Source organism: Melozone crissalis, unplaced genomic scaffold (assembly GCF_028551555.1).
Source record: "Melozone crissalis strain CALT ecotype California unplaced genomic scaffold, PUWL_Pcris_2 ptg000088l_1, whole genome shotgun sequence".
Lineage (NCBI taxonomy): Eukaryota > Metazoa > Chordata > Aves > Passeriformes > Passerellidae > Melozone > Melozone crissalis.
The window spans coordinates 1,486,917-1,513,577 of record NW_026535865.1 but is presented as its reverse complement, the minus strand read 5'-3'; the positions used below and the strand labels follow the sequence as shown (position 1 = coordinate 1,513,577).

The 26,661-nt window shown below is 64.8% G+C and overlaps 3 protein-coding genes across 6 annotated transcripts in view; 2 read left to right on the top strand and 1 right to left on the bottom strand.

Moving 5' to 3' along the window:
* The window catches only part of NFIC (nuclear factor I C), a 37,530-nt gene extending 19,918 nt beyond the window's left edge, over positions 1-17,612 (top strand). For 2 of the 4 annotated variants that reach the window (XM_054290920.1, XM_054290919.1), the window contains exons 3-11: positions 8,545-8,616; positions 9,077-9,151; positions 9,291-9,414; positions 9,916-10,040; positions 11,662-11,790; positions 11,905-12,089; positions 13,416-13,575; positions 15,133-15,218; positions 17,357-17,612. In XM_054290920.1, the coding sequence (XP_054146895.1) occupies positions 8,545-8,616; positions 9,077-9,151; positions 9,291-9,414; positions 9,916-10,040; positions 11,662-11,790; positions 11,905-12,089; positions 13,416-13,575; positions 15,133-15,218; positions 17,357-17,374 (974 nt within the window). In that variant the 3' untranslated portion in view covers positions 17,375-17,612. The remainder of the gene's footprint in view (positions 1-8,544; positions 8,617-9,076; positions 9,152-9,290; positions 9,415-9,915; positions 10,041-11,661; positions 11,791-11,904; positions 12,090-13,415; positions 13,576-15,132; positions 15,219-17,356) is intronic. The other 2 variants (XM_054290921.1, XM_054290922.1) reach the window with 2 other exon arrangements.
* Positions 17,613-22,214: 4,602 nt separating this feature from the next.
* LOC128946874 (collagen alpha-1(I) chain-like) lies at positions 22,215-24,263 on the top strand. Its single transcript, XM_054290872.1, has 4 exons — positions 22,215-22,452; positions 22,544-22,577; positions 22,658-23,228; positions 23,775-24,263. The coding sequence occupies exons 1-4, from the start codon at positions 22,371-22,373 to the stop codon at positions 24,261-24,263; spliced, it is 1,176 nt and encodes a 391-aa protein (XP_054146847.1). The 5' UTR covers positions 22,215-22,370.
* A 279-nt stretch (positions 24,264-24,542) lies between these two features.
* Positions 24,543-26,479, bottom strand: SMIM24 (small integral membrane protein 24). The gene is given in 7 exon segments (XM_054290871.1): positions 24,543-24,639; positions 24,759-24,797; positions 24,912-25,029; positions 25,405-25,479; positions 25,482-25,553; positions 25,556-25,601; positions 26,453-26,479. Coding segments are annotated over 7 exon segments (474 nt in total).
* Positions 26,480-26,661: the final 182 nt, after the last annotated feature.

Below are 26,661 nucleotides of genomic sequence, written 5' to 3'. Positions count from 1 at the left end.
GGGGGAATGTGGGGCTGTGGCTCTTTGCCTGGTACTGGCCAGAGCCCAGGGACAGACAGTGACACCACAGAGGCCACTGTGGTGCCAGCAAATCAGGTGCCAGTATTGTGAATCATGGTGGGCACACTCTCTGCCCAGCTATCCATGGGATATGCTGGGTGTCACTGGGGAAACTGAGGCAGGGCAGGCAAGCGACCTCCCCCACCCAGGGAAGGGGTTTGGCAGGACTGCCAGGCCCTTGTGGCTTTGGGGAAAGGTGGGGCACAGCCTCCAGCAGGGAATAGCCAGGGCCAGACCCTGCCCCAGGGCCCAGCTGGCACCCTGGGCTGGCGTGGGGCACATCTGTGGTTGCACACACGTGTGCAGCCAGGACCTGCCTGCCCAGCCGTGCCCCCGTGTGTGAGCACGTGTGCTGCCAGGACCTGTGCCCACGCACGTGACTCGCCCGCTCCGTGACACCAAGGGACCCAGCAGGGCACTGGGAGGTGTGGGTGCCCTGCTGGGAAGGGGGGCCCAGGGTGCAGGCTGGGGGTGCCCTGGGCACCCAGACAGGAGTGGGGTGTGTGTGCTGGGCTGGGCTGGGCTGCTGGGGGCACCCTGTACTCACTGGGATGGGGCTGCTGCACACTGGGCTGGACTGGGGGCACGCTGTGCTGGCTCAGCTGGAGGTGCAGCGTCACACTGGGCTGGAGTACTCTGAACTGGGCTGAACTGGGAGCACCATGATGCTGGACTGGGAGCCCTACAGTGGCCAGGCTGAAGGCAGGGAGCAGAACCCCCACAGCCCCTGCAGCGGGGTCCCCATTGCCACCTGGTGTGCCTCGCTGGCCATGCCGTGTCCAGCTGCTGTCCCCGGGAGGTGGCTGCCCCTCTCCCACCCCCGCCCCTCCAGCGGCGACCTTGACCCCGGTGTCTGGGTCCCCAGCAGCCGCAGTCACCTGACTGTCTAATTGGGAACACAGCGGCTGTAAATACTCCCTGATAAGGCCTGGCAGCCTCTCACTTTCACTGTTAAGGTCGCTCTGGCCCTGGTTAAGGGGGACCAGCATGGGCCAGGAGCAATAGCGTGGGATCCCTGGGGTGCTGCAGGGTGCTGGGTGCTCGGCATGGCCTGGTCCCAACCCACGGTGGGCATGTTCTGTCAGGCTGTGGCTGAGGGGAGGGGTCTCCGCCTCCCACCTTGGTGGGGAAACTGAGGCAGAACAGAAGCCACCACATCGATGGGACCGTGCATGGCATGGCCAGGCTGCTGACAGCACTCGAGGGCTGCTGGGGATCTCTGTACCACAGCCTGGTGGGCTCAGGGAGCTTCTCCCTGCCCGATATGCTGCCCTCCTGGTCCTGCCCGGCACACTGCCCGTTCCTACCTGCCCCCTCCTGCCCGGTTCTGCATCTTCCCTCCTTCCTGCCCCCTCCTGCCTGGTTCTGCCTCCTCCCCGCTCCCTGTGCCTGCCCGCTCCTGCCCTCTCCTGCCCGCCCGCTCCCCCGCAGCATCCGCAGCCCCCCAGGCGGGGCTGGGAGGCTCCGTCCCGCTCAGAGCCCCCCCGGCCGGGCGCTCCGGGCTCCCCGCAGCCCCCGCAGCGCCGTTATCAGCCCGAGCACGTGCGCCCGCGCTCCCCCGCCCCCGCCGCCCGGTTTTGCCGGTGTCAGCACAATTTCCCAGCCGCTGCTCTGGCAACGCCGGGGAGGGGGGGGATGGAGGAGCCCCCGGCCCTGCGCTCCCCACCCGCGGGCTGGGGCAGCCTTGGCAGGGGCTGAGCGCCCGGACGGACCCCCCGGGCCCGTGGCAAAGGCGAGCTCTGCCCCTCGGCCCTTCCCGCTGTCCTCGGCTTTCCGTGCCCCCGGGTGGGCGAACTGAGGCAGGAGCTGTGCCAGGCTGCGGGGAGGTCCCGTCCCAGCCCTGCTGGCCCCTGGGGTGGCCGTGGGGTGCAGGGAGTCCTCCCAGAGCAGCACCGGCCCTGCGACAGCACCCCCGGCACCTTTGGGGCAAGATGGGATCAGGATGGGTGCGGGCCGGGAGCAGGGCTGGGTGCAGGATGGGAGCAGGGCTGGATGCAGGATGGGAGCAGGGCTGGATGCAGGACGGGAGCACGGCTGGATGCAGGATGCAGGATGGGTGCGGGCTGAGTGCGGGGCTGGGTGAGGGCTGGGCTGTGCACACCGCAGTGGGGGAGGGGACGGCGCTGCAGCCCAGAGCTGGGTGTGCGGCGGGGGGGGCGGGGGGGCTGGGGGAGCTCGGAGGTCGCCGGTGAAAGTCAAAAGCATTGCAGTAAAATGGTAATCAATCTCCCCAGCCGATGGTGCCAGGACCTTCGGAGCATTACGGAGAGATTCCTCCCAGCAGCTCCTGTCGGCAGCAGCCAGTCTGGGGGGTGGGGGGGACAGTGCCCCGCTCCCTGCACCTCCCACCAGTGCTCCCCACCTCCATGGGCTCCCTTGCTGCGCCCTCACCATGCTGCCTCCATCCCTGCAGCCCCATCTATGCATCCTTGTATCCCCGTGCTGGAAGCCCCCATCCTTGGACCCCACCCCCTCCCACCCAGGCTCCCAGAGCCGGGGAGAGGCAGAGCAGGGGCGGTGCTGGCCCCTCACACCCTCTGAGGCTCTCTGCACCCCCATGCTCAGGGGGCAGGGGGGGTTCCAGGCTCGGCTCTGCAGTGAGCTTTTCCCGGCAGTGCCCCCAGGCCGAGCGGGGTGGGAGCAGATGGGTGCCCAGGGCAAGCAGGCCGTGGGCCCCAGGGTGGCATCGAGCTCCTGGCAGCCCCGGCCGTGCCGCCGCCAGAGGACAGCACCTGGGGGGAGGCAGGGACCCCCGCGCTGTGCCAGCATCTGCGTCTCCCACCGCCTGGCAGCCCTTTATCTCCCCCCACCAGCCTCACCGCTGGGTGCGGCGCGAGGCAGATGGCACCAATCTGCCGGGGAGCCCGTGCCAGGGCTCTCGTCCCAGGCGCGCTGCGGCCGTGCCAGGCCGGCCGTGCCAAGCGTCTGCTCAGCCCCTCCAGATGGAGGGGCAGGCGTTTCCCCGGGCACCGCCGCTCCGCCAGCCCCCGCGCAAATATTTATCGCCAGGGTCACGAGAAGATTGATGGGGTTCACAATATTTGGGATCTGTCATTCGCAGAGCTGGGCACCGGTGGGCAGGCAGGCTGGAGAACCCCCCAGCACACAGATGAACACGAGCAAAGCCTCCCCCTGTTCCCGGTGTCTCTACTCCCAGCCAAACAGCCAGGGAGGCCGGGGTTGAGGAGAACGGGGTAGGCAGAGCCCAGCAAGTCCAGGAGGAGACCCCCCGAGAAAGGGCACGAGGGTTTGAGACAGCAGAGAACCCGCAGGGGCTGCGTTCCTGCCCCACGGCTGTGTGCTGCAGCAGCGGGATGGGAGGGGGCTCCCCATGGTGCCACCCCCGTCCTGTGCAGCGTCACTGCCCGGGGTGCCGCTGCTGCCGAGCGCGGCCCCGCTGCGAGCCCGGCGCTGGCACGGCCGGGCCGCTTTCCGTGCGCTCGAGCTCTCCGGATCGATGTGCCGGCGACCTTGGGGAGGTCAGGGCTTCCCCGGCTCTCCCGCAGTGCGCCGAGCCGGCGGCGTGCCGGAGCCGGACGGCTTCCCCGCAGTGCCCGCTGCCAGCCCCGGCCGCGCGTCACCGCCGAAGCGAGCGGGGCCGTGCTCGGCCCGGCAGCCCCGGCAGCGTGAGCGGTGCCTGCCCGGGCCCTGGCACGGGGTGCCACGTCCTGTGCCGCCCCAGGGGACAAGGGGCCAGAGCGCTTCCGCGCACCGTTGGGCACCCGATGAATAAAAGATGAGCGAGCTCCTCTCACGAGCACCTGCCGTCCCCCGCCCTCGCCACCCGCCGTCCCCCCGCGCTGGCAAGCGCCGTGCCCTCCCCGGGGCCGCAGTTGCCATCCTGGCCGGGTGCCCGGCTTCGTGCTGCGTTGGCAAGGGACAGCTGGGGCGGCAGATGCCCACGGTGCTCCCTCCCGCCCGTGGCCGCGGGAGGGGGGGAACAGACGCCGGCAAGCCCCCTGTGTGCCCCTACACCCCCGATCAGGGTTGGCACTGCCAGTTGGGGCACGGGGACGGTCCTCTGTCACACTGGCCCCTGCACTGGGGTCTCGGCCAGTCCTGGGGAAGGGCTTGAAAACTGCTGCCTCAGCCCTGCGTGGTGGTGGTGCAGGGGCTGCTTTTGGGGGAGCATCGGAGGGGTCGTGTTGGGGGCACATCGGACTTGGGGGGGACGCTGGCTGTGCTGTGGGGCTCTGCCACGGGGCTGGAATTGCTGGGGCAGCAAGATAGTGGCAGCATATTTCCCTGTCCCTGTCCCTTTTCCTTTCCCTTTCTCTCCACCTTAATTTCTTCCTTCCTTTCTCCCTCCCTCCCTTCCTTTCTCTCCTTTCCCTCTCCCATCCGTCTGTCCTCTCTCCCACCCCCTCCCTGCAGCTGCGCCCCCAGGTACCCCCAGCCCAGGGCGCGGGGGCTGGATGCCAGCACCCCGCAGGGGAGAGTCCCGGGGAAGGGGGCGCTCAGCCTTCCCTTTGTCTGTCCCGCTCTCCCCATCCCTTTCCCCGCTGCCATCTGTCCCCGCTCGCCTCCGCGGACGCCGGCAGCCCTGGATGGAGCCCAGGCCTGGCAGGGCTGAGCGAGGGGGCGGCCGCGCCGCCCTCCTGGGGGGGTTCCCCCCGGCCGCTGCCATCTCCCCGTGCCGGCCGGGGTCGGCCGAGGACAAACGCGCTCGCTCCCAGCGCCGCTCGCTCGCAGCCGCCGGCCAACGTGCTCGCGCCTCCCAGGCTCCCGCCCGGGCCAGCTGGCCGCGGCCGGCGTACGTGGCAGCGGGGCGCGTCCGTCCCCCCCGCCACCGCCCCGCCACCTCGGGGGATGCCTCCGGCCAGGACCTCCCCGGGGCTCCGCTCGGCAGGGGGAGGAGGCGCTGCCGCCCCCGCAGCGCTGGTGGCCGGGGCCCAGCGGAGCCGCCTCACCCCGCAGCGCCCCGGGCATGGCGGGGGGCGCGGCACGGAGCGGGAGGGGGTCCCGCGCCCCGGCGCGCCGGCCGGCCCGGCTCAGCCAGGATTTACCCGGCACACGCGGCGGTTCAGGGTATTATATAAAGGAGGTTACACAAGCAGGACTGTTCCGGGTTTATGTAAGGGCCACCCCAGCCTGGCGGCAGAGGGATGGACAGTGGGACGGGCAGCGGAACAGGCGGTGCCGCTCGGACCTGGGGTCACTGCGAGACTGGGATGAGGAGTTTTCTGGGGGTCTGACAGGGCAGGGCCCCCAAATCACACCTTCCCCCAGCCCTTGCAGTGGGATCTGCCCCACGGCACATTGGCTCCCTCCGCTCTCCAGGGGTCTTCCACAAGGACCACGCTGTTCACTCCGGGCCCTACTGGTTCACGCTGTCGCCGTGGGCAGCCGGAGGACTGCAGTGACACCTGAGGAGGTGTTTGGGCTCTGTGGCACGGAACATGAAGCAGGGGGGCAGTTTACCCCCAGCCAACCGCAAGGGAAACTGAGGCACGGGGCAGAAGCCTGCAGACAGCAGTGTTCAACTCTCCCCCATCCCCTGCCCTCGGCTGGCAGAGCTGGGGAAAAGGGGGAAGGCTGCTGCCCTCGATGCGGGGCTGGGACTGCTCCCACCGGCGCCAGCAGCTCCCCCAGCCCCCGGCATCCTCCAGCTCTGCGCCTGCGCCCGCGCCGCTGCCGGTAACACCGTGCCCTGTTACCGTCAGCGCTCGGGCACCGAGCCAGGGCTCTCCCGCAGCTGCGCCGGCCCCGGGGGGCACCCGGCCTGCAGTGACACTCCCCGGGGCCGGCCCTGCTGCCCGGGGGTCGTTCCCACGCGCTTGAGACCGCGGGCGGGTGTCGCTTGAGGCCCGGGGGCACCGTGCCAGCCAGCGGGGCCGGGGTGCGGGATCCGTAATTCAATGGGTGGCACCGGGCCAGGCTGCCAGCGCGGCCCGGAGCCCAGGCAGCCCGCGCCCCCCCGGGCACACACTTGGCTATTTTTAAAAGAGATTGGATCGACCTGTTTGGGCACTGAGCACTCTCGACTCTGCCTTGCCGGAGACGACCCCGGCACTGAGCCCCCTCCCCGCTGAGCTCCCCACAGTTTGGCAGCAGGACCACCCCCACCTCCATCCCCCATCCCGGCCTCCCGAAGGGGGAGTGGAGGGCGCAGGATCAACGAAGCAGCGGGGGCATAGGGGAGCTTTACAGGCTTCTTTCTCCTCTCTGGTGCAGTGGGGCCACTTGTTGGGCCCTGGGTTTGGAGTCTCCCCCAGACATCCCTTGTGAGGAGCGCGGCCCGTGAGACCGGGGCTCCCTTCGCCATTTTAGCGCGCCAGCCGGCGCAGGCGGCCGTCACATGGCGGTGAGAGCAGCGCTTGGCCCGGTCGCCCCGCGCCGAGGAGGCAGCCAGAAATCTGCTGGCGAGCTCGCCCGCCCAGCCACGGGGAGCGCCGGGGGTGCCGAGCCCCGGCCCCGGCCTCGCACCCACCGCCTCCATCAGCCCGGACTGAGGGGGCAGCGAGGGGCCGGCCCTGCTGCCGGAGCTCCGAGCTCGGGAAAGTCCTGGCTGCTGTGGGGGAGCCGAGTGCTCGGTTTGGGGACAGCTCCCCAGGGTCCCTCAGCAGCAGGGGCCGGTGAGGGGGCACTGGCAGTGCCGGGTCAGGGTGCTGCTGTGGGGTGGTGTGGGAGTCCAGGGCTATGGGGCCCACCTGGGGTACGCAGGGCCTGTGATGCCCTCCCGAGTGCCCTGGGGGAATAGAGACCAGGCTAGGCTGGTTTGGTGTGGGCAAAGCTCCATGTGGGCACCTCAGCACGAGTGGTGGGGTTCCCTGGGTGATGTGGGGGTCCCTGGGTGCTGCGTGGGCCCCTCAGAGGCACCAGGCGAGGGCACGGCCTGGGGAGGCACCAGAGGCCGAGCACCCCGGGCCGGGCAAGTGGGGCCATCGGGAGGCATCGGGGTCCCCGGGAGCCCTGAGGCCACGCTGGGGGCTGTGGGGAGCCGGGCCGGCCTCAGGCTGTGACCGCCAGCCTCCGTCCCGCGCCTTGGCCGCGCTCCACGCTAACCACTTCCAGAGCTGCCGCCAGATTTGTTGTTTTTAGAGGCGAGGAGGGGCCGTGTCCGGCCACGCGGTGCCCGTGGATGGGCGGGGGGGTCCCCAGCCACTCCCCCGTCCCCGCTGGTTTGTGCCCCGCTCGCTCCCACCACCCACACCCCGATACTTGGGCTCGCAGCCGCTTCAAAATGGGGGAATAGGGCTAGAAAAAGAGAAATGGAGAGAAGGGAAGAACCCTGCGCCCGTCTCCAGGGGGAGTTTCTGCTCCCTAAAATGGCTGCCTGGAGGGAGCCTGGGGTGCGGGCACGGGGGGGCTGGTGGCGGTGAGCAGCATCAGGGCAGGATGCCATGGCGCTGCCAGCGTGGTGCCAGGCTGGCACGGGATGGCTGGAGGGGATGGCGGCAGCTGGGCAGGGAGACAAAATGGCTGATTTGGCATCGGCCTTGAGCAGTCCCGGGGGTGTGGGCACAACGGGGTGTCAGGCTGGGAGGTGGCACAGTCCCATCGCCCCCATGGATAACCTGCCTGGTGGGCAGCACACAGGGGTGTCAGAGTGGCATGGGGCCCACATTGATAACTTGCCCAGCCAGTCTGGGAGCCACATGTGAGTGCAAGGGACTTGAGGGGAGAAAAAGGAGGAGAAAAAGCAGGGAGAAAGGGAAAAATCCCAAGGCGGGCACATGGGCTGGCAGTTGCAGCTGCGTGGTTTTGTTGGTGTTTTTGGATTGTCTCAGCCCTTTCCTGACATCTGCCAAGGCTGCCAGAGAGAAATGCCGGAGGCCAAGGGGTGGGAGGAGGAGGAGGAGAATGGAGAAACAGGGAGAAGAAAGAGTATGGGGGAGAAATGCATGGCAAAAGTTATGGAGGGGCTTTGGGAGCAGCCAGGTGACGAAGGATGCTCCTGACTGCAGGGTCTGGGCTGTGCCATGCCATGCCAGGGCTGCTGAGCTCAGCGTCTGAGCCAGGATATTTTTAGCCAAGAGGGAGCAGGGCTGGACAGGGCTCCAGGGGTCAGAGCAGGTGCTCTCCCAAGCCCTGCTGCCCTGCAGGAGCTGGGCAGAGGCAGAACAAGGTGCCACAGGTTGTGCCATGCTGCGGTGACACTGCCTGGTGGGGCAGCACTGGGACACGGCTGTGGCTGGAGAGAGGAGAGGAGGCAGGAGCAGGGCCAGGGGAGCATCACCCATTCCTGCCCTGGGGTTCCCCTCCTGCGGGGGGCACTGCCCAGACCCTGCATGTGGGACTGTCCCTGCTCCTGTCGCTGGCAGGGAGGGCAAAGGGGGCTGGTTGGTGACTGTTCCTCAGGGGCTGGGGACATGCCAGCTTGGTGGTGACCCTGCTGTGTGGTGAGAGCTGCTGGGCAGCCTGTGCCTCAGTTTCCCCCAGCAGGGCAACGGGAGGGCAGTCAGCTGGTGGCACCCCTGGCTCACACCAGCCTGGAGGCTGTCACTGGCACGGGGGGCTCACCCTGGGCTTTGCCTCTTGCAGATGCAGAGCAGAGCAGCAGCCCCCGGACAGGCATTGGCTCGGACCAGGAGGACAGCAAACCCATCACGCTGGGTGAGTGCAGAGAGCAGCGCTTGGGAAAAGGACAAGGGACACCCCAGACTGTCCCCAGGGTCCCTGCCATGGCGGGGGGGGGGGGCCTATGAAATATGGTCAAGCTGCCAGCCACTGCCTGGCCCCTGCAATGAGCTGGGCATAGCCTTAGCCTTGTCCTACACCCAGCAGAGTCCCACAGAGGCCACAGCCCTTGGGGACAGCAGCTGCCATAGAGGTCCATGGTGAGGGTGAAGCCTCAAGCCCTGCCAGCTCTCTTAGCCACAGGGAAACTGAGGCACTGAGCAGATCCGGGGCATCTTCAGCAGAGGGAACCAATTGGGGTGGTTTCTTGCTGGAGCAGGGAGTGGAGTGGAAGCTGAGGAGGGGGACAGATGGGATTGGGGTGCCCTCAAGGCAGTGCAGGGTGGCAGGGGTGGTCCTGTTGTCCCCTCAGCACGCTCTCCTCTCTCCCACACAGATTCGACAGACTTCCAGGAAAGCTTCGTCACCTCGGGGGTGTTCAGTGTCACCGAGCTCATCCAGGTGTCCCGAAGTGAGTGTGACTGTGATGCCACAGCCCAATCCTCGGCAGCCTGGGCACAGCAGCGTCCCAACAGCCCCCCCACCCTACAATGGGCTGGGGCTCCCCTCCCCACCAAGCCCCAGTGACCCCCCTCCCTCTCTCCCTGCAGCGCCGGTGGTGACGGGCACAGGGCCAAACTTCTCCCTGGGGGAGCTGCAGGGCCACCTGGCCTATGACCTGAACCCCTCCAGCACCGGCATGAGGAGGACACTGCCCAGCACCTCCTCCAGCGGGTAGGTGCCACCGGGGCTGTGCCACCACAGGGTGGTGCCAGGGCCAGCCCCAGCACGGCCGTGGGGAAGGAGAGGGGCAGCCAGGTCCTGCCACGGGCTGGCACTGACCCATGACAAGCTGGGAGAGCTGGGGGTGTTCAGCCTGGAGAAAAGAAAACTCCAGGGAGAGCTCAGAGCCCTTTCCAGTGCTTAAAGGGGCTCCAAGAGAGTTGGAGGGGAAGCTTGGACAAAGGATGGAGTGCCAGCACAAGGGGGAATGGCTTCCCACTGCCAGAGGGCAGGGCTAGATAGGTTCACTTCCCAGTGAGGGTATGGAGGTCTTGGCAGCTGTGGCTGCCCCTGGATCTCTGGAAGTGTCCCAGGTCAGATTGGAGGGGGCTTTGGAGCACCCTGGGATAGTGGAAGGTGTCCCTGCTCAGGGCAGGGGTGAAATGGGATGAGCTTTAAGGTTCTTTCCAACCCAAACCACTCCATGACTCTGTGACCCTTCCCTGTCCCCAGGAGCAAACGGCACAAGTCGGGGTCCATGGAGGATGACATTGACACCAGCCCTGGGGGCGAGTACTACACCTCCTCCAACTCCCCCACCAGCAGCAGCCGCAACTGGACAGAAGACATGGAAGGGGGTACGTGCCAGCTCCTTACCAGTGCCCTTCCAGTGCCCTGGGGCCCCCATCCTGCTCCCAGCATTCTGCAAACCACTGCCAGAACCCCGTGTGACCATCTGGGCCCTGTCTGTGCCCCAGTGTCCCTATGGGCCTTAAGGTCAGGGCACACCGGCCATGGGGGCTGCAGTACCACCCTCAAATCCCCCAGAACATTCCTGCTGCTTTTCCATGGGGTCTGTGAGGTTGCTGTCAAGCCCCCCTGATTTAGGCACAGGCTTTCCATAGGTGCCCAGGTGTGTCTGTGCCCCCTCACTTTGGGCAGGGCTCTGTGGGGACTGTGATGTTACTACAGGGACCCCTATTTCAACACGGGTTCTCTGTGTAGGGCCAACCCAGCCTCCAGCCCCATGGCTGGTCTGGCAGCCCCACACCAGCCTCTCCCAGCCCCACATCACTGTGGACAGCTTTCTGGCTTGGCGGTTTTTTTCCCTTTCCTGTCTAGACAAGCCCCAATTAGCTGTTCATTAAGAAAGGGGGGGCTGGGCTAATTAAAGTGATGCTGCAGGGCTGGCACAGCAGCTCCCACACCCCGAGTTGCAGGCAAAGAAGCTGCTCCTCTTCCTCCTCACTTGGCTCTTCTCCTGCCTCCCCCAGCAGTGGGGTGGGCTCCACAGCAGCCCCCAGCCCTGCCAGAGCCTGGGGGTGCCTGGCTGGAGGGCTGGAGGCACCAATCCTGTTGGAAGGAGATTCGGGGGATGCAGCTCCAGCCCCCAAACTGTGTCCTGTGTGTGCAGGGACTGTACCCCATCCTGCCCCGTGGGGCTGGTGCAGGGGGGAGCCTGGGGAAGGTGCAGCCCCCTCCCCAAAATGGTGCATGGAGGCAGGAGGGAGCTGTGCCAGGGCATCTGTGGCCTGACCCGGGCAGGGGTGAGGGTGGCTGGCAGGGGGGGCTCAGCCCTGGTGGCGGGGAGGGGGCTTGGCAATCCTGTACGGGATGTTCTGGGAAATCCTCCTAACGCCCGACTGAGAAAGGGCTAAACCCATTACCAGGCCCGGGCCAATGGCCAGAGCTAAAGCCACGGAGGCAGGGGATTAACGTGCTGCCAACCCCCCCACTCAGCCCCGTGCCCTGGGGTAGCCTCGGGGACCTGGGCAGCCACTGCTGCCAGGGGGGCTCTGGGGTGGTCACCCCCATGCTGGCACCTCTCTGCCTCCCCAGGAGCTCCTGTAGCCCCCAGCCCCATGTGCCAGGGGAGGCGGGTGCCATGTGGGGGCTGCAGGTCACAGTGGAATCCGTGAGGGCACCCACTTCTGCCACCAGGGTGGGACACACACGCACAGAGCTGTGTGCACGCACATACACACACCTGCAGGAGCACACACCTGAGTACACACACGGGTACAGAGCTGTGCTGTACATACACACATGCACACTCATTCATGCACACAGGTGTGCCCCCAGAGGTGCCCACCCTCCTGCCAGCACACACAAATGCTCACAACAGCACCCTCCCCATGCCCACCCTGACCCCAGGGTGCCCCCTGCCCCTGGAATGAGCTCCCCAACACTGCACTGAGATGGCAGCAGCCATGGGATTTGGGGATTTGGGGTCCTGACGTTGCACCCTGCTTTCCCCAGGCATCTCCCCCACTGTGAAGAAGACAGAGATGGACAAGTCCCCCTTCAACAGCCCATCACCCCAGGACTCCTCGCCCCGGCTGAGCAGCTTCACGCAGCACCACCGTCCCGTCATCGCTGTGCACAGTGGTGAGTGTCCTGCCAGGGACACCGAGGCACAGAGAGAGCCCTGAGGGGTCGGGGGGCTGGGGCAGCCACTAGCCAGTGACACAGCTGCGTGTCCCCTTTTGCTGTCGCCCGCAGGTATCGCCCGAAGCCCGCACCCGTCGTCTGCGCTGCATTTCCCCACCACCTCCATCCTTCCCCAGACGGCCTCCACCTACTTCCCGCACACGGCCATCCGGTACCCGCCTCATCTCAACCCGCAGGACCCGCTCAAAGATCTCGTCTCGCTGGCCTGCGACCCGTCCAACCAGCAGCCCGGACCGGTAAGGACGCAGCCTTGTCCGTGGGCACCGGGGGCTGCTGCCAGCCGGGCTGCCCGACGAGAGTCCCCTCCACCGGCGCCGCCGCTGTCACCTCTGCCGCCGCACGGGGGGGCCGGGGTGTGCCGGTGGCACCGGCGGCTGTTCTGTGGGGCTGAGCTCCAGCCGTGCCGTGCGTTGGTTCGGGAGCGCTGCCGCGCCTGCTCCGTGTTGGCGCCTCGTGTGTGCGGCGATGGAGGTGCTGTGTCCCGGGCCAGCACGGGGCGCCGCGGGTGTTGGGGTGCTGGGGCTGAGCCGTCAGCCGGTGTTGGGGTGTTGGGGGAGCAAGGTGTCTGCCAGGGCTGTGTGACCATCTCCTGGAGTCACCGTCCGCCAGCGTGTCCTGGAGAGTGATGGGTTTGACGTGCCCCATCCACCTGCAGAGCCCACGGGTGACTTGTCAGCTCCTCTGGAGCTGTACCCATGTCCCCAGTGTCCCCACAGGGGTGGCAGAGCCACACTGTGCTGCTGTGGGCCTTCCCTTGCCACAGTGTCCTGCACTCCCATGCACCCACTGCACCCCACAGACATGGGACCCCACACACCCACGGAGCCATCACCCCACAGCCCATGCTCCCATCACCAAACAGCCTCTGTAACCAGCACCGTGCACACAGCACCCAGTGGGTGCAGCACCCAAACCATCACCCCATACACCCAGACCCCACAACACACAACACACCCCACACCCCATGAAGGGCACCCTTCATACCCAAAGCGAGACACTGAGGGTGTTCCTGCTCCCATACTGTCCTGTGCCCCCCTTTGTCCTCCCAGGTGCAGAGTTCTTGGGGAGCCCCACTTGCCTGTTTCCCCTCTCCAGCAGGGGCTGATGCCAGGGTGAAGGGCATGGCCACTGTTCCCCTGTGCAGTGGCTCCATGCTGGGCTGTTGGACACCGGATCAGGAGCAGCCCACAGCCAGGTTGGGCACGGAGCAGTGGTGCAGGAGCCTTTGGAGGCTCTGGGTGCCCCTTCCCTTCCGAGGAGTGCTTCAGTGACCCCCCTGGCACTGTAGAGAGGGCTCCCAGCTGCAGCGTGCGCCACTCTGGGCCATGACCCCCATGGAGCATGGCCCCCACAGCCCCCAAACCCCTCCTGTCCCGCCGTCATTTCCTGCCTGCTGCCAGCGCCGACCATTCAGGCTGCTCTGAGACCCACCAAACTCATGTGTGCAGTGAGGGACACCCCGTGCCTGTGCCGGGGCTGTCCCCGGGGCTCCCCGGCCGTGCTGCTGTGCGCGTGCATCCTAATGGCTTGTGCTGTTTGTTTTTTGTCTGTGTTGTCCCCAGTTAAATGGAAGTGGTCAAGTGAAAGTGCCCAGCCACTACCTGCCCACGCAGATGCTGGCGCCGCCACCTCCCCCCGGCATGCCCCGCTTGGCCGTCTCTCCTGACACCAAATCCACCACGACAACTTCCGAGGGAGGGACGACCTCGCCGACATCACCCAGTAAGCACCCGCGGCGCCCCCCTGCTCCCCGGCCCGGCTGGCCCCTCCTCTCACAGCCCCCCAGGGTGTCCCCCTGTCCCGGGCTGGGGGGATGTTGGCGGAGGTGGCCTCCCCGCAGCCGGGGAGAGGGCGGCAGCCGGCACGCCGTGAGTTTGCTGGGTCTCAGGCAGGTCGGAGCGGACAGGGCTTGAGCCGGTGGCCGCCGTGGCCGCTGAGCCAAGGGGTTGTGTGCTGGTCCCGGGGACCAGCTCGAGCCCCTTGTCCCTCTGAGCATGAGTGGAGCCGTGGCAGGGCTCTCCAAAGCAGTGTCCTGCCCACAGCCTCGGTGTGGGCAGTGCTGTGGGGGAGGCCATGGTCTCTCCGTGTCTGTTTGTCCCACCATGGTGGTGGCTGTGCTGCCGGGAGCAGGGAGCAGCTGGCACGCGGGTGGCACTGGGACTAGGGACAGTGTGCCTGGTGCGTGGTGTGGGCTGTTGGACTCTTGCTGCCATGGGGGTCCTTGGCACCGGGGATTCTGCTCTGGCTGGGGATCTGAGGTGGCACCAGAGCAGGGACTGTGTGTGGGTCCCCAGAGCGCTTTCCAGGTGGCACCTGGGGGTTGTCAGCATGGTGGCTGACAAGTTCCTTGGCCTCCCCTCCACCTCTGGGGCCATAAGTGCCTTGGCCAGGAGGGTTTTGAGTGCTGGGCCCAGCAGCCAGAGGGGAGTTGGTGTCACCCCAGCGTGGCAGGGGGGTGTGTGCTGCAGTGGTGGGACACTGTGCTGTCGCCACACTCTGTGAGGGGGTTGTTCCTGTTCCCATCCTGCTGTACCCATGGGACATGGCACCCCACGTGGCTGCTGTGTCCCCACACAGTCAAGCCCTGCCTGATTGAGCTGTTGTCCCCGGGTAATGGGCCATGGCTGATTGCCAGCAGCTGGTCAGCAGGTGTGGCGATCCCATGGCATGGAGAAGCCAAAGCCTGGACAATCTGGAGAGGACAGCATGGGATGGCCTGGCTGCTAATGGGGTCACAGCCTTGGGGAGGGACAGAGGAGTGCAAGTTCCTGCAGGCTCAGGGCAGGACGCGTTAGGAGGACACTGGCTGTCCCCAAATCCCCCATTCCCCTTGGCAGCACTCTGCTTCCAGCAGGGCTGAACCCAGAGGCTCAGCAGGGCTGGAGGTCCCACTGCTGGATCCCCAGCTGAGGGATGGAGGTGGCAGCAGGGTGACGTGGCCAAGTGGAACTGGACACTGCCATTGTTCTCCCCGTGGCAGCTCAGCTCCGGGAGCCGCAGCGCGGGCACAGCCAGGGCACCATCTGCGCCTGCACCCCAGGGCACCTCGCCCCTCCAGCCTCAGGGTGGCACCGTCCGAGCACAGCACCCCTGGGTGCAGCACCCCGGGCTCCATCCGCCTGCCAGCAGGTCACAGCCAGGGACGTCGCCTGGTCGCCAGCACCGGGTGCCAGGGAGCTCCGTCCCAGCAGTGCCAGGGAGAGGGCCGGGCCTGGCCCCTGGGGGGACAATGGCAGTGCCACCCACAGCCCCGTTAATGAGCTCTCGTTTGTTCCCCAGCCTACTCTGCACCAGGCACGCCCCCTGCGAACCGTTCCTTCGTGGGATTAGGACCAAGGGATCCTGGGAGTATCTATCAGGCACAGGTGAGAGCGGGGATGCTGCTGGGGGGACCCTCCTGCCCTCGCCCCGGGCACCCTCGCCATGGCATCACCGTGGGCATGGCCAGTGCTGGCATTGCCATTGTGGCTGTCACTGACATGACATTGCTGATGTGGGCTTCCCCGCCATGGTGCCCCTGCTGTGGCATCACTGCCGTGGCATCACTGCTGAGGGCATTGCCGCCATGGCATCACTGCTGAGGGCATTGGCACCATGGCATCACTGCCATGGGCCTTGTCACCACAGCATCACCGCCGTGGCATTGCTGCCATATTTATTGCTCCTGTGGGCATTGCTGCTGTGGGCACTACCGTGGGTATCGCCACTGTGGCATCACTGCCATGGGACATTGTGGATGTAACCTCTGTGGCCATCGCTGCTGTGGCCTTGCCACCATGTCTGAGGCCACGAGGAGTGTCACCACAGCAGTGGCATCACCGCTGTGGGCATTGCCACCACTGGCCTGGCCACTGCAGACATTGCTGTTGTGGACGTCCCCGCCATGGCATCACTGCCATGGGTGTTGCTACTGTGGCAATGTCACTTTGGGCACCACTGCTGTGTATGTGACCATTATGGGGTCATTTCCATGTGCAGTGCCACCGTGGGCATCACCACCATGGCACTGCAGCTCTGGCACTGCCACTGCCAGCTTTGCTGCTGTGAGCATCACTGCCTTGGCATCACCGCTGCGGCCCCTGGGCATTGCTGCCGTGACATCCTCACTGCGGGCACCCGGTGCCAGGGCTTTAGGCACTGCTGGTGGCTCAGGGCCACCATGAGTCATAGAGAGAGGTCACTGCCATGCTCTGGCAGTGTCCTGCCTGGCACCATGTGGCACCACCCTGCCTAGGTGCCCAGGACATCCCCAGGGCCATGGGTCCCTCTCAGTGTGGGCACAGGCACTGCTGTCGCTCAGCTGTGCCCGTGGCTGTGCCAGCTGCAGCAGGAGTTGTGTGTGCCTTTCCAGGGGCTTTGCATTAGTCCTGGGTTCCAGAGCTGGCACTGGTGCTGCAGGCACTGCCATGGTGCCAGCACAGGGGTGGCAGCTCCTGGGCTCCCTTGTGGCACGAGTGGTCTGGCCTGAGCATTCCCTGCAGGGCAGCTGCAGTCCTGCCTGGCAGGTGACACAGGTGACAGGACAGAGGGATGGGGTGTGGACAGTGCCATGCTGGGGCACCCTGGGGTGCTGCCCTGGCTCGGGGGGTGCTCAGGGTGCTGTGCTGTGCCGGGTGGGCACTGGGGGCTGTGAGCAGTGACACAGGGTACCTGGGAGTGCTGTGCTGTGATGTGGGAACCATGAGCTGGGACACCCGAGGGTGCTGTGCCGTTCCAGAGGAAAAACATGGGGGACCCGGCTCTGATCACACCCCCCAGCCTGCCTCAGTTTCCCCAGCCCTGCACATGGGGTGGGCAGCCCTCCAATGGCCTTGGGTCCCTAAAGAGGAGACCTGGGGCAGAACCAGGAGAGCCTTGGAGGAGCATGGGCCAGAGTGCCTGTCCAGAGACGGGTCAGAGCCCCTCACAGTCCCAGGACCCCCAGGGTCCCTGTGAATGAGTGTCCCCAGTCATGCTCAGGGAGGCTCCCCAGGGCTCAAGGATGCTCTGCCTGGGGAAACTGAGGCACGGGGTAGGAGTTGGTGTCCCAGAGGGGCAGCTGAGACCTGCCACGCTCTGGTCATGTGTGGCGGGGCCTGGAAGGGTTAAGGGAAGCAGCGGCCCCGAGCTGTCTCGTTTCCAACGGAAACCAGACATGAGGTAATCGGGAATGAACTTGAACTTGGGGCTGGGGGGGAAACAATGGGAGGGTGGCAGGGGGCCACCTCGCGGGGTCCCCAGCCGTGCCACCCCCTACCTGTCCCCAGGTGGCCCTGGGAGAGCCTCCCTTTGCCGTGAAGGTGCAGAGGGACCGGCCCCAGGGGAGCGCGGGTGGCTGCGGTGCGGAGGACGGACAAACTCAGCGCAGGAGTGGGGACCGAGCCCCGTGCGCCGAGCGGGGACAGCACAGGGACAGCGCAGGGACAGCGCAGGGCCGGCTGCCTCGGGCTCTAGGGAGCTGCGGGAGGACGGGGCAGCCCCAGGGGCAGAGCACTAACGCCGGCCTCTCTCCTCTCTCCCGCAGTCCTGGTACCTGGGATAATCGCCGCCGTGCCGCCCCTTCGCCTCCCTTCTCCTCTGCTTTAGGCACCCCCAGAGGAACATCCCCGTCCCCGAGCACCAGGCCCAGCCTTGCGGTGACGACGGAGAGCGCGGCCTCACGACGACGACGACGACGACGACAACAAGCAAAACCCACACCCGAAGGAAAGAGCAAGGGAAAGGAAGAAGGAAAAGGGTCAAACTGTTTTAAAATGGAAAAGAAAAAAAAAAAAACAAAACCCCACAAACAAAAAAAAAACAAACAAACCAACAACCCATCCCAGGAGGACCTTTCACCCCACCCCGGCGATGCGCCCGAAAACAAAGAAACAGGAAAAAAAGAAAAAAAAAAAAGAAAGAAAAAACACTATTCTTTACCCCGTGGGCCCCGGCGCCGCGCTGAGACCTGACACGAGCGGTGCCTGCGCTGCCTCCCGGCCCCGCCGGCCGCTCGCCGAATATGCAAACGGCTTTGACTCTCTCGTTCTTGCCTCTATGTGAGTAACAAAGATCAAAACCTCCCCCGCCGACCCCCCCGGCCCCAGACTGTCGGGGGTTCGTGGGGCTGGGCCGAGGAGCCCCTCCCGGGAACCCCTCCCGGGGAACCCCTCCCGCTGCCGCAGCCCCGCGGGGCAGAGCGGGCGCGCTCCGGGCGGGCGGGTGGCGCTCGGTGCTGTGCGAGCGCCCCGGGGACGGTGACATCGCGCTGCGGTGACACGGTGACATTGCGCTGCGGTGACACGGTGACATCGCGCTGCGGTGACATCGCGCTGCGGTGACGGTCGTGCGGTGGCACAGTGGATCGAGCGGGTGGCACAGGAGGAGGGGGCTTGTGACCCCAGCGGGTGCGTGGGCACGGCCGGGATGGTCGCGGCGGCGGTGGCACCTCGGTTCCCGCTCGGACACGGTGTCGGTGTCGGTGTCGGGACGCTCCCACCTTGCCCCACGCGTCACAGCGGCGGTGGCACCCCGGTTCCATCGGGGACGCGGCACGGGGACTGTCGCAGCCCGGCGGCCACCGTCGCGCCGAGGCTCCGGTCACCATCTCTCTGGTCGCATTCCTCCCCCAAGCCTGCACCGGCCCGGGCCCCGCCTGTCCCCAGCCGTGTCCCCGTGTCCCCAGCCGTGTCCCCAGCCGTGTCCCCGTGTCCCCAGCCGTGTCCCCGCGCCCGGGGGTTACGGGGCAGGGGCCGTGCGTCCGTGTGTTTGAGCTATGCATTCCTGTGGACAGGTACCGGGGGGGAGGCAGGGTGCGCTCGTGTTGCACATTTTGTAGGAAATGCACTTTTAAGAGGGAATCATCATCAAAAAAAAAAAAAAAAAAAGAGGAAAAAGAAGAAGAGAAAAGAAAACAAAATCACAAAAAAAGGGGAAGAGGAAGAGGAGGAGGAGGTGGAGTCCCCGGCACCGGCTTGCCGGGACGGCTGGTTTGGGGTTTTTGGGTTTGGTGGTTTTGTTTTTTTTGGGTTTGGCTTTTTTTTTTTTTTTTTTCTTTTCTTTTCTTTTTGGATACAAAAGGACGGAGCAGAGAAGCCCGAGCGACGGCGAGGGCAGAGCCAGCCCCTCCCGGAGCCCCCCGGAGCCCCCGGAGCCCCCGGCCCCGCGTCAAGTGCCTGAACTGCGGCGGGGAGGGGTCCCGGAGGAGCCGCCCCCGTCCCGTGCGGTGACAGCGGGGCCAGGACGGGGACACAGGGACGTGGCAGTGCCTTAGAGCAGAGCGACCCCCGCGACGGCCCAGGCGAGGAGGAGGAAGAGGACGAAGGTGCCCGTTGTCCCCAGCGAGATGAGGAGACCGATCCCCCAAGCATCTCCGGCCCAGGGGACACCCGAACGGTGCTGATGGAGAGAAGCCACCGCGGAGGTCCAGGAGCTCCAGGGGACATCATTGAGGCCACCATCGCCACCCGGCTGGCCCCCAGCGCCGCCCCGAGGAGCAGCGAGCGGCACCGCATCCCCATCCCAGCGACCCCCGCTTCCCCCCGCTTCCCACCCCCGGGACGCCACAACGAGACACCGGGGAAAGGGCTGACGCAGGAAATCCCGGGAGACAGAAAAATAATAAAAAAGGACAAGAAAAGGAGAAAACCCACCAAAAAAAAAAAAAAGTAAAAAAAGGAAAAAAAAAAGAAAAGAAAAAACAACAAAAAAAGCGCTTGGCGGAGAGGGAAACCTGTTTTTTTTTTTAAAGATCTGAGAAAAGAAACACATAAAAAAAGACAAAAAGACAAAAAAAAAAAAAAAAAAGACAAATAAACTGCATGGTGCTTTAACAGGATCTGGTGACCTGGCTCAACCCAGCCGCGGCTGGCTGATGCTGTGCATGGCAGACTCTTATTAACCGGCTCTACCTTCCCCTTCAGCAAAAGAGAAAAAAAAAAAAAAAAAAAGAGGAAAAAAACACAAAAAAAATCTGTATAAAAGAAAAAAACAGCCGTAAAAAAAAAAAAAACACACAAGAAAAAAAAAATCCATGTTTTCCTAATTTGCACGAAATTTTATACCACATGATGTGCCTTGCCTTCGAAGCCTAAGTATTACTGGACCCGATATCAGTGCGAGGGAGTCGCTGCATGCCCGGGGCTCCCGGGGGGCCGGGGGGGCCGGGGGCCGCTGCCCCCCCCTCGCCTCTTGCATGGCTTCTTCTCGGCCGGAAAAGTCCCTTTTTCTCTCTATTCTTCTTCTTTTTTAACCGATTTTCCCCCTCAGAAACGTCTTCCAGTTGGTAATACCGATGCATCCTCTGCGCCAACACACCGGAATATGCAATAGCTGTGGGGGGGCCGGCCGGGGGGGCGGCCACCCCTTTGCTTTGCCTCTCTTTTCTTTGTTTTCCTTCCCTTTTGGGGGGTTTTGAGTTGTTTTTTTCTGCTTCCAGCAACCAAAGGCAGCGAGGCGGGAGGCGGCGGGGACCCCGAGCGGGGTGGCGGTGTCCGGGCGGGGCGTGCGGGGCTCGGTGCGGGCGCTGCGGGGATGGAGCCGCTCCGGGCCGGGCGCGGCTCCCCCGCTCCCCATTGGGGAACCCCCAGTTTTCCATTGGTGTTCAGCGGGGCGCAGGGCCGAGCCCGGCTGCTCTCGCACAGGAATGGAACCGAGTGAATGTAGCTGAGCCCCCACCCCGCGCTGGGGACAGGGGGGTCGCAGCCGCCACCCCAGCGCTCCGTGCCCGGGTGCGGCAGGAGCGGCAGGTGGTGCCTTCCTGCCCCCGACAGCCCCAAAACCCCTGAATTTGCCTTAAAACCCCCGCGTTCCGCCGGCTGGAGACCCCCGAGCTCCCTGGGGCTGAGAACTGACGCGGGTTGTGACACCGGTGGGCGGGTGGCCCCGGCATCGCTGCTGCTCGGGCATGAAGAAACGTCGTCGTCAACAGTTTTTAATTTTTGTTTGTTTGTTTGTTTTGGTTTTTGTTCTTTTTTTTTTTCCTTTTTTTTTTTTTTTTTTTTGGTGTCCAAAAGTATTAGAAGGGGGTGACGGGGTGGTCGCGTCCCGCCGGGTTTCGCCCACAGTTGAGGCTGGTTTGAGGGTCCCGGACCCTTGGGGGGAGCCTTGGGAGACGCTTCTTGATGCAAGGTGCAGTATTGATTTCTGCAAGGACAATGCAAGGAGGGAGTGGGGGCGGCGTCCAGCTGGGGGGGGGGGGGGGGGGGAATGAAATATTAGAATTAAAAAAAAGAAAAAGGGGGGAAAAGAAGACAAAATTTTTAAAAAAAGAGAGAGAGGGGTTTTTTTAATAGAAAAACAAAAAAAAAAAAAAAAAGAAGGGGGGGATTAAGGCTGGAGAAGGCTCAGCTCAAAGCAAAAAATATTAAAAAAAAAAAAAGGCATTTTTAAACGGTGACAGTGACAGCGGAGGGAGGGAGCGGGGGCACCGGGGCAGCTCCCTGGGCCAGCCCCGGGGAGGCGAGGGGCGCTGGCGCCCCTCGGGCCTGGACCCCCGCCCCGAGGAAGCCCCGGAGCCCCCCCTGTTCCCCCGGGGCCGCCCCTGCCCCGCTTCGCTGCCTCCCCACCCCGGGCCGGCTGCACCAAAACCCGCCCTCGGCAAGAAAAGCACCTTAAACCAAATTCCAAAAGGCAAAAAAGAATCAACTGGACGCCCCCCAGCCCGTCGGGCGGCACCGGGGGGGGCGTGCCGGGGTTTCCCCTTGCGGGGCCGGGAGCCCCCCGTGCCCCCGGGGCTTTGCACTGCTCCCCGACACCCCCGGCCCTGCCCAAAGGGAATATGCAACAGCCCCGGGCCCTCCGCGGGGGAGGGGGCACCGCTCATTTTTATTATTTCTATTTTTTTAATCATTCTCCCTTCTTTTTTTTTATCTTCTGGCGGCCTCGGTCGGGGGGTGAGCGCAAAGCCGGGGGGGAGCGCCCCATCCCTGGGGAAGCTCTGGGGGTCCCCCGCAGGATGGGGATACGAGGGGGCTCCGCTCGACAATCACCGCGGGGGTTTCATGCACTACAGGCTCTCCTAGAGGGTTTTTAGTCGGGCTCGTCGGCTTAAAAAATATAATTAAAAATAGTCCTTGTGACCTATAAATAAAACAAATAACCTGTACATATATATATATATATCTCCACATATATATATATGGGGCTGCAGGGCCGGGGGGGGGGGGCGCGGGCCCCCACACAGTTAAGGTACTTTAAATCGCAAAGGAATATATATATATATAAAATCTCATGCATATATATATATATATGTATATGTGTATATATATATATATATATATATATATATATATGTCTTGTTTGGTGGAGTTTGGGCTTTTTCCTTTTTTTTTTTTTTTTATTTTTTATTTTGGTTTTTGTTTGGTTCTGTTTTTGTTTTTTGTTTTGGTTGGTTTTTTTTTTTTTTTGTACTCGGAGTTTGGAATTTGCTGCTTTCTGCCCCCCTCGGGTATCCCACCACCGGCTGGGATGGTGCCCCTGGTGATGGATGCCCCGGGAGAGGCCCATGGTGACCCTCTGGGTGCCCGTGGGTATCACTGTGGGTGCCCCACCGGGTGCCCATGGGGGTCCCATGGGTGCTCCAGATGATGCCCCTCTGGGAGCCCCAGGTGATGCCCACGGGGGCCTCTCTGGGTGCTCCAGGTGATACCCGCGGGTGCCCCACCGGGTGCCGCACCTGGTGCCCATGGGTGCTCCAGATGATGACCCTCTGGGCGTCCCCTGGGCGCCCCAGGTGATGCCCATGGGTGCCCCTCTGGGTGCCCCAGGTGATGCCCACGGGGGCCTCTCTGGGTGCTCCAGGTGATGCCCATGGGTGCTCCTCTGGGTGCCCCTCTGGGTGCCCCAGGTGGTGCTCACGGGTGCCCCGCAGGGTGCCTCGAGCCGTACCCACCAACGCCGCTTCGGGTGCCCGTCCGGGTGCCCCAGGCGATGCCCAGGGGGCCCCTCTGGGTGCCCCAGGCGATGCCCGGGGGTGCCCGGTCCATAGGTACCGCTCTGGGTACCGCGTGCCCCGCCGGGCGCCCCGCGCGATGCCCGGGGGCAGCGGGATGTGGAGCCGGGCTTGGGGGACATCCCACCCCTGGGCAAAGAGCGGCAAAAGGACAGAAACCGCCCCAAAAAGGCGCCGAGGCGGCAGCCGGCCGGACCGCGCCTCTCACCCAAACCAAAAATCCCGCCGCAGTGCCTCCGCGCCGCCGGCTGCCCCGGCCGCCTTTTCGGGGGGTCCCCGCTCCCCCGGGCCGGGGGCGCCCCCTCCCCGCAGTTATATTTTACTCGTTCGCCGGATTCTCGCTTTCGCTTCGCCGCAGCCGATACACACCGCGAGCGCACCAGGGCCGCGGGCCGGGGCCGGGCCCCCCGCGCCCCCCGCGCCCCCCGGCCCCGCATGGACCCCCCGACCCCCGCTCGCCTCCCTGGTGCTTCACGATATTTGATTATACCATTGTACGCAGCCATTACCGATAGCGCCGCTCCTGCCTACATACACTTACTGACCCTGATACGGATTTTGGGGGTGTTTTTTTTGGTTTTCTTTTTTGTTTTGTTTCTTTTGTTTTTGGTTTTGTTGTTTTTGGTTTTGGTTTTTTTCCCGTTTTTTTTTTTTGTTGTTGTTGTTGTTGTTTCCCCCCCCTCCCCTATGCAAAAAAGAGAAAAAAGAGACAAAAAAGAAGAAAAAAACAAAAAAGAAAAAACTGACACACAAAAAAAGATTAAAAAATGAAAACGAAAAAAAAAGACAAAAAAAAAAATGTATAAAAATTAAACAAGCTATGCTTCAACTCCAGCTCGCCTCCGCCCTTCCTTCACTGCCCCGGGGGAACCGGGGAGCGGTGCCCAAGCGGGGGGACAAGGGGGGCCCAGGGGGGCAGGGGGGCACGGGGGGCACTGCGGGGAGCAGAGCCCGCCCCGGGGGGGGCACCCAGAGGGGGGACCCCCCCCCATGGCCGCCCTTGGCCCGGCAGAGCAGGGGACGGAGCCGGGAGCCCGCAGGGGACAGGACACAGGTGGGGACAGGACACGGGTGGGGACAGGACACGGGTGGGGACAGGACACGGGTGGGGCAGCCGCGGCTCACGCGGGAGTTCGGAGCTGCCGCCGCCTCCTCTGCTTCACACTTGGCCTCGGGACGTCACCACCTCATGCGCGTGACGTCACCGCCTGGTGGTGTGACGTCACCGACGTCACCCGTAGATCGGCGTTGGCCGAAGCTGCGCTTCACCCTCGCGGTGCCCACGGTGCCCAAGCACTGCCCAGGACCCCCCCTGTCCCCTCGGTGCCCACCCCTCGCTCCAGGCTGGCCTGGCAGCGATGGGGGCTGGACACGGGCCCCGCCCTGCCCAGGAACCGGCCATTGTCCCCTGCCCGAGTGGCACCCGGGGCTGCGGGACAGCCCCCTCCCCGCGCGGGGACACGACACGCCTGACGCCGGGGTAGGTTGGGGACACCTTTAGTGGGCACGTTTGGGGATGGGGCTCTCCTCCTGCCCCCGGGCCGGGTCCCCGCCGGGCCAGGGTCGGGGGCACGGGGAGGCCCCGCTGCCGCCGCGCTCCCGTTCAGCTCCCGGAGATCCGCGCCGGGTCTTGGTCCGAGCCGGGCCGGCGGCGGGCGGGAGGTGCCACGGTGGCCGCGGCTGTCGCCGAAACCCGGCGCGGATCCCCGGCCCGCGGACGGGAGGAGGGCGCGGTGCCCATCAGAGGGGCTCCGGAGCGGGCACGGGGATGCGGGGGCACTCAGAGCGACGTGGCCGCGGGCTTGTTCTGCTCCCTGTCGTCCCTCAGCTCTTCCCAGTCCTCAGCAGCCGGGTTGACGTGGCCGGAGCGCTCCAGCCTGCGGCAGGCAGGGAGGGAGGGAACGTCGGTCAGCCGGGCGCTGCACCGGCACCGCGGCCCGGGCCCGGTTGTGCGGGAGGGTCCCGGTGCTGCCCCGCCGCACACGGGCTGTGGTACCTGTCAGTCTCCAGGCTCTCCGGGTGGCCGTTCTCCTTCCTGCGAGGGGAGAGAGGCTGAACGGTGCCCGGGGACAGCCCTGCCCCAGCCTATGGCAACTTTCCACGCAGTTGTCCCCTGGCCAGCACCCCCCGCCCCCCACACCAATCCAACCTCTTCTTCCTGAGACTCCAGAGCCGGTTAATGAGCAGCACGACGAAGACAACGAAGAGGAAGACGACGACGGCCGTGAGGCCAATGAGCCACGGCTGCAGCACCTTGGGGCCCGTGCCTGCATGGCCAGGGGACAGGCAAGGGAAAAGACAGGGATGGGGACAGCTTCAGGGCAGCTCCATCCTCCAGGGGATGGGACCCCCCATGGGATGGAACATTGGCACACACTCACTGTTCCCCCTCCCCAGTGTCCCTTGGGTACCAAGGAAGGGACCCCCGACACAGCTCACCTGTCCCCAGTGCAGTGGGGAGCACTGGGGCAGCAGGTGAGTGTCTCCAGATCTTCCTGCTCTGCCCCCAAAAGTTGCTGTTGGAGCACTGGGACAGACTGGTCCCACTGGAAAGGTCTCCCAGGAGCTGATCTGATGCCTGAGGGGAGGCCTGGCCACCTGCCCAGGTACCCCAGGGCACAGAGTGGCACGGGGGCACTTACCAGTCTGTCCCTGGGCGGTGGAAGCAAGGACGAGCAGGAGCAACAGGGGCTGCAAGAGCTTCGGCATTTTTGGGCAGAGGCTGGGGAACGTCTGGAGCCTGCTCCTGGAGCTGAGCTTTTGTCACCTGCTGCTACCGTGCCTGCACTCTGCACCCAGGGCAACAGGCGCCTTTATTGGCCCCAAGAGGACAAAGTGGCTGCAAGCACCATGGCAACGCGACTCCTGTCACCCCTGGCAGGTGGTACCACTCCCCTGGCTCAGGCACGGGCACCCCACCACACCCAGCGGCCGCCACCTCCGGGAGCAGCGTGGCAAAGGACAGGCGTGTCCCTGTGCCCAGGGCTGGGGACCACGCCAGGGTGGGCAGGTGGATGGAGGCAGGGACAGACAGGTGTGGGTGGGTGGGGGCACAGGTGGAAGGACAGATGGGTGATGGGGTGGAGAAGTGCCCACCCTGCCTGGTTCCCCCTATCCCAGCTGGCAGGGCTGGGGCAGATCCCATGGAGATGGGGCAGCACAGAGGGGTGGGCAATGCCAGGCACCCCCAGCCCTCCCCTGGGCACGAGCCAGCTGCCCCAGACAATCCCAGGTGGGACCCCATCATGTCCTCAGGGAGTGTGTGCCCACAGACTGCCAGGAGTGAAACAATGACAGGTTTAGCTCAGGGACACCATGGCAGGGTGCCCACCCACCAGGGCACACTAAAACTGAGGCAGAGGGCGGCCACTAGCACCCCAGGGAGGGACAGTGGACTTTGGCAGGGAAGACACAGAGAAGAACCCTGCTGTGTCCTGTGGCAATTCCTCAAGGGGTTAAGAAGAAGACTGGGGGCACAGGGACCCAGCCTCAGCCCGGGTTTAAGTCAGGGGCTGCAGGTCCATAAAACAGCCCCACGCCCAGTGCCCTCTCCCAGAACCCAAGTGAGGCTTCAGGGTGCTTTGTCCCCCAAGACTGGTTTGGGGCCACCTCTGGCAGTGCCAAGGCACTGAGGGGATGGTGGGGGCACAGCCAACCTCAGCATCCAGCTGTCCATCCGTCTGTCCCTACCCCTGTGCCCACGCTGACTTGGCCCATCCCGAGGGGTATCCATGTTTCTGTGTGCACCCGTGCCCATGCCCCCTGCCACCATCGGCTGTGCCCCCACACCGAGGGCTTGCACCCCCAAGCATCCCCTTTATACACCCATGTGCCCATGGCCGGGGCTGGCACGGCTGTGCCAAGGGGTGCTATTACCCCAGGCAAAGATTGGGATGCCC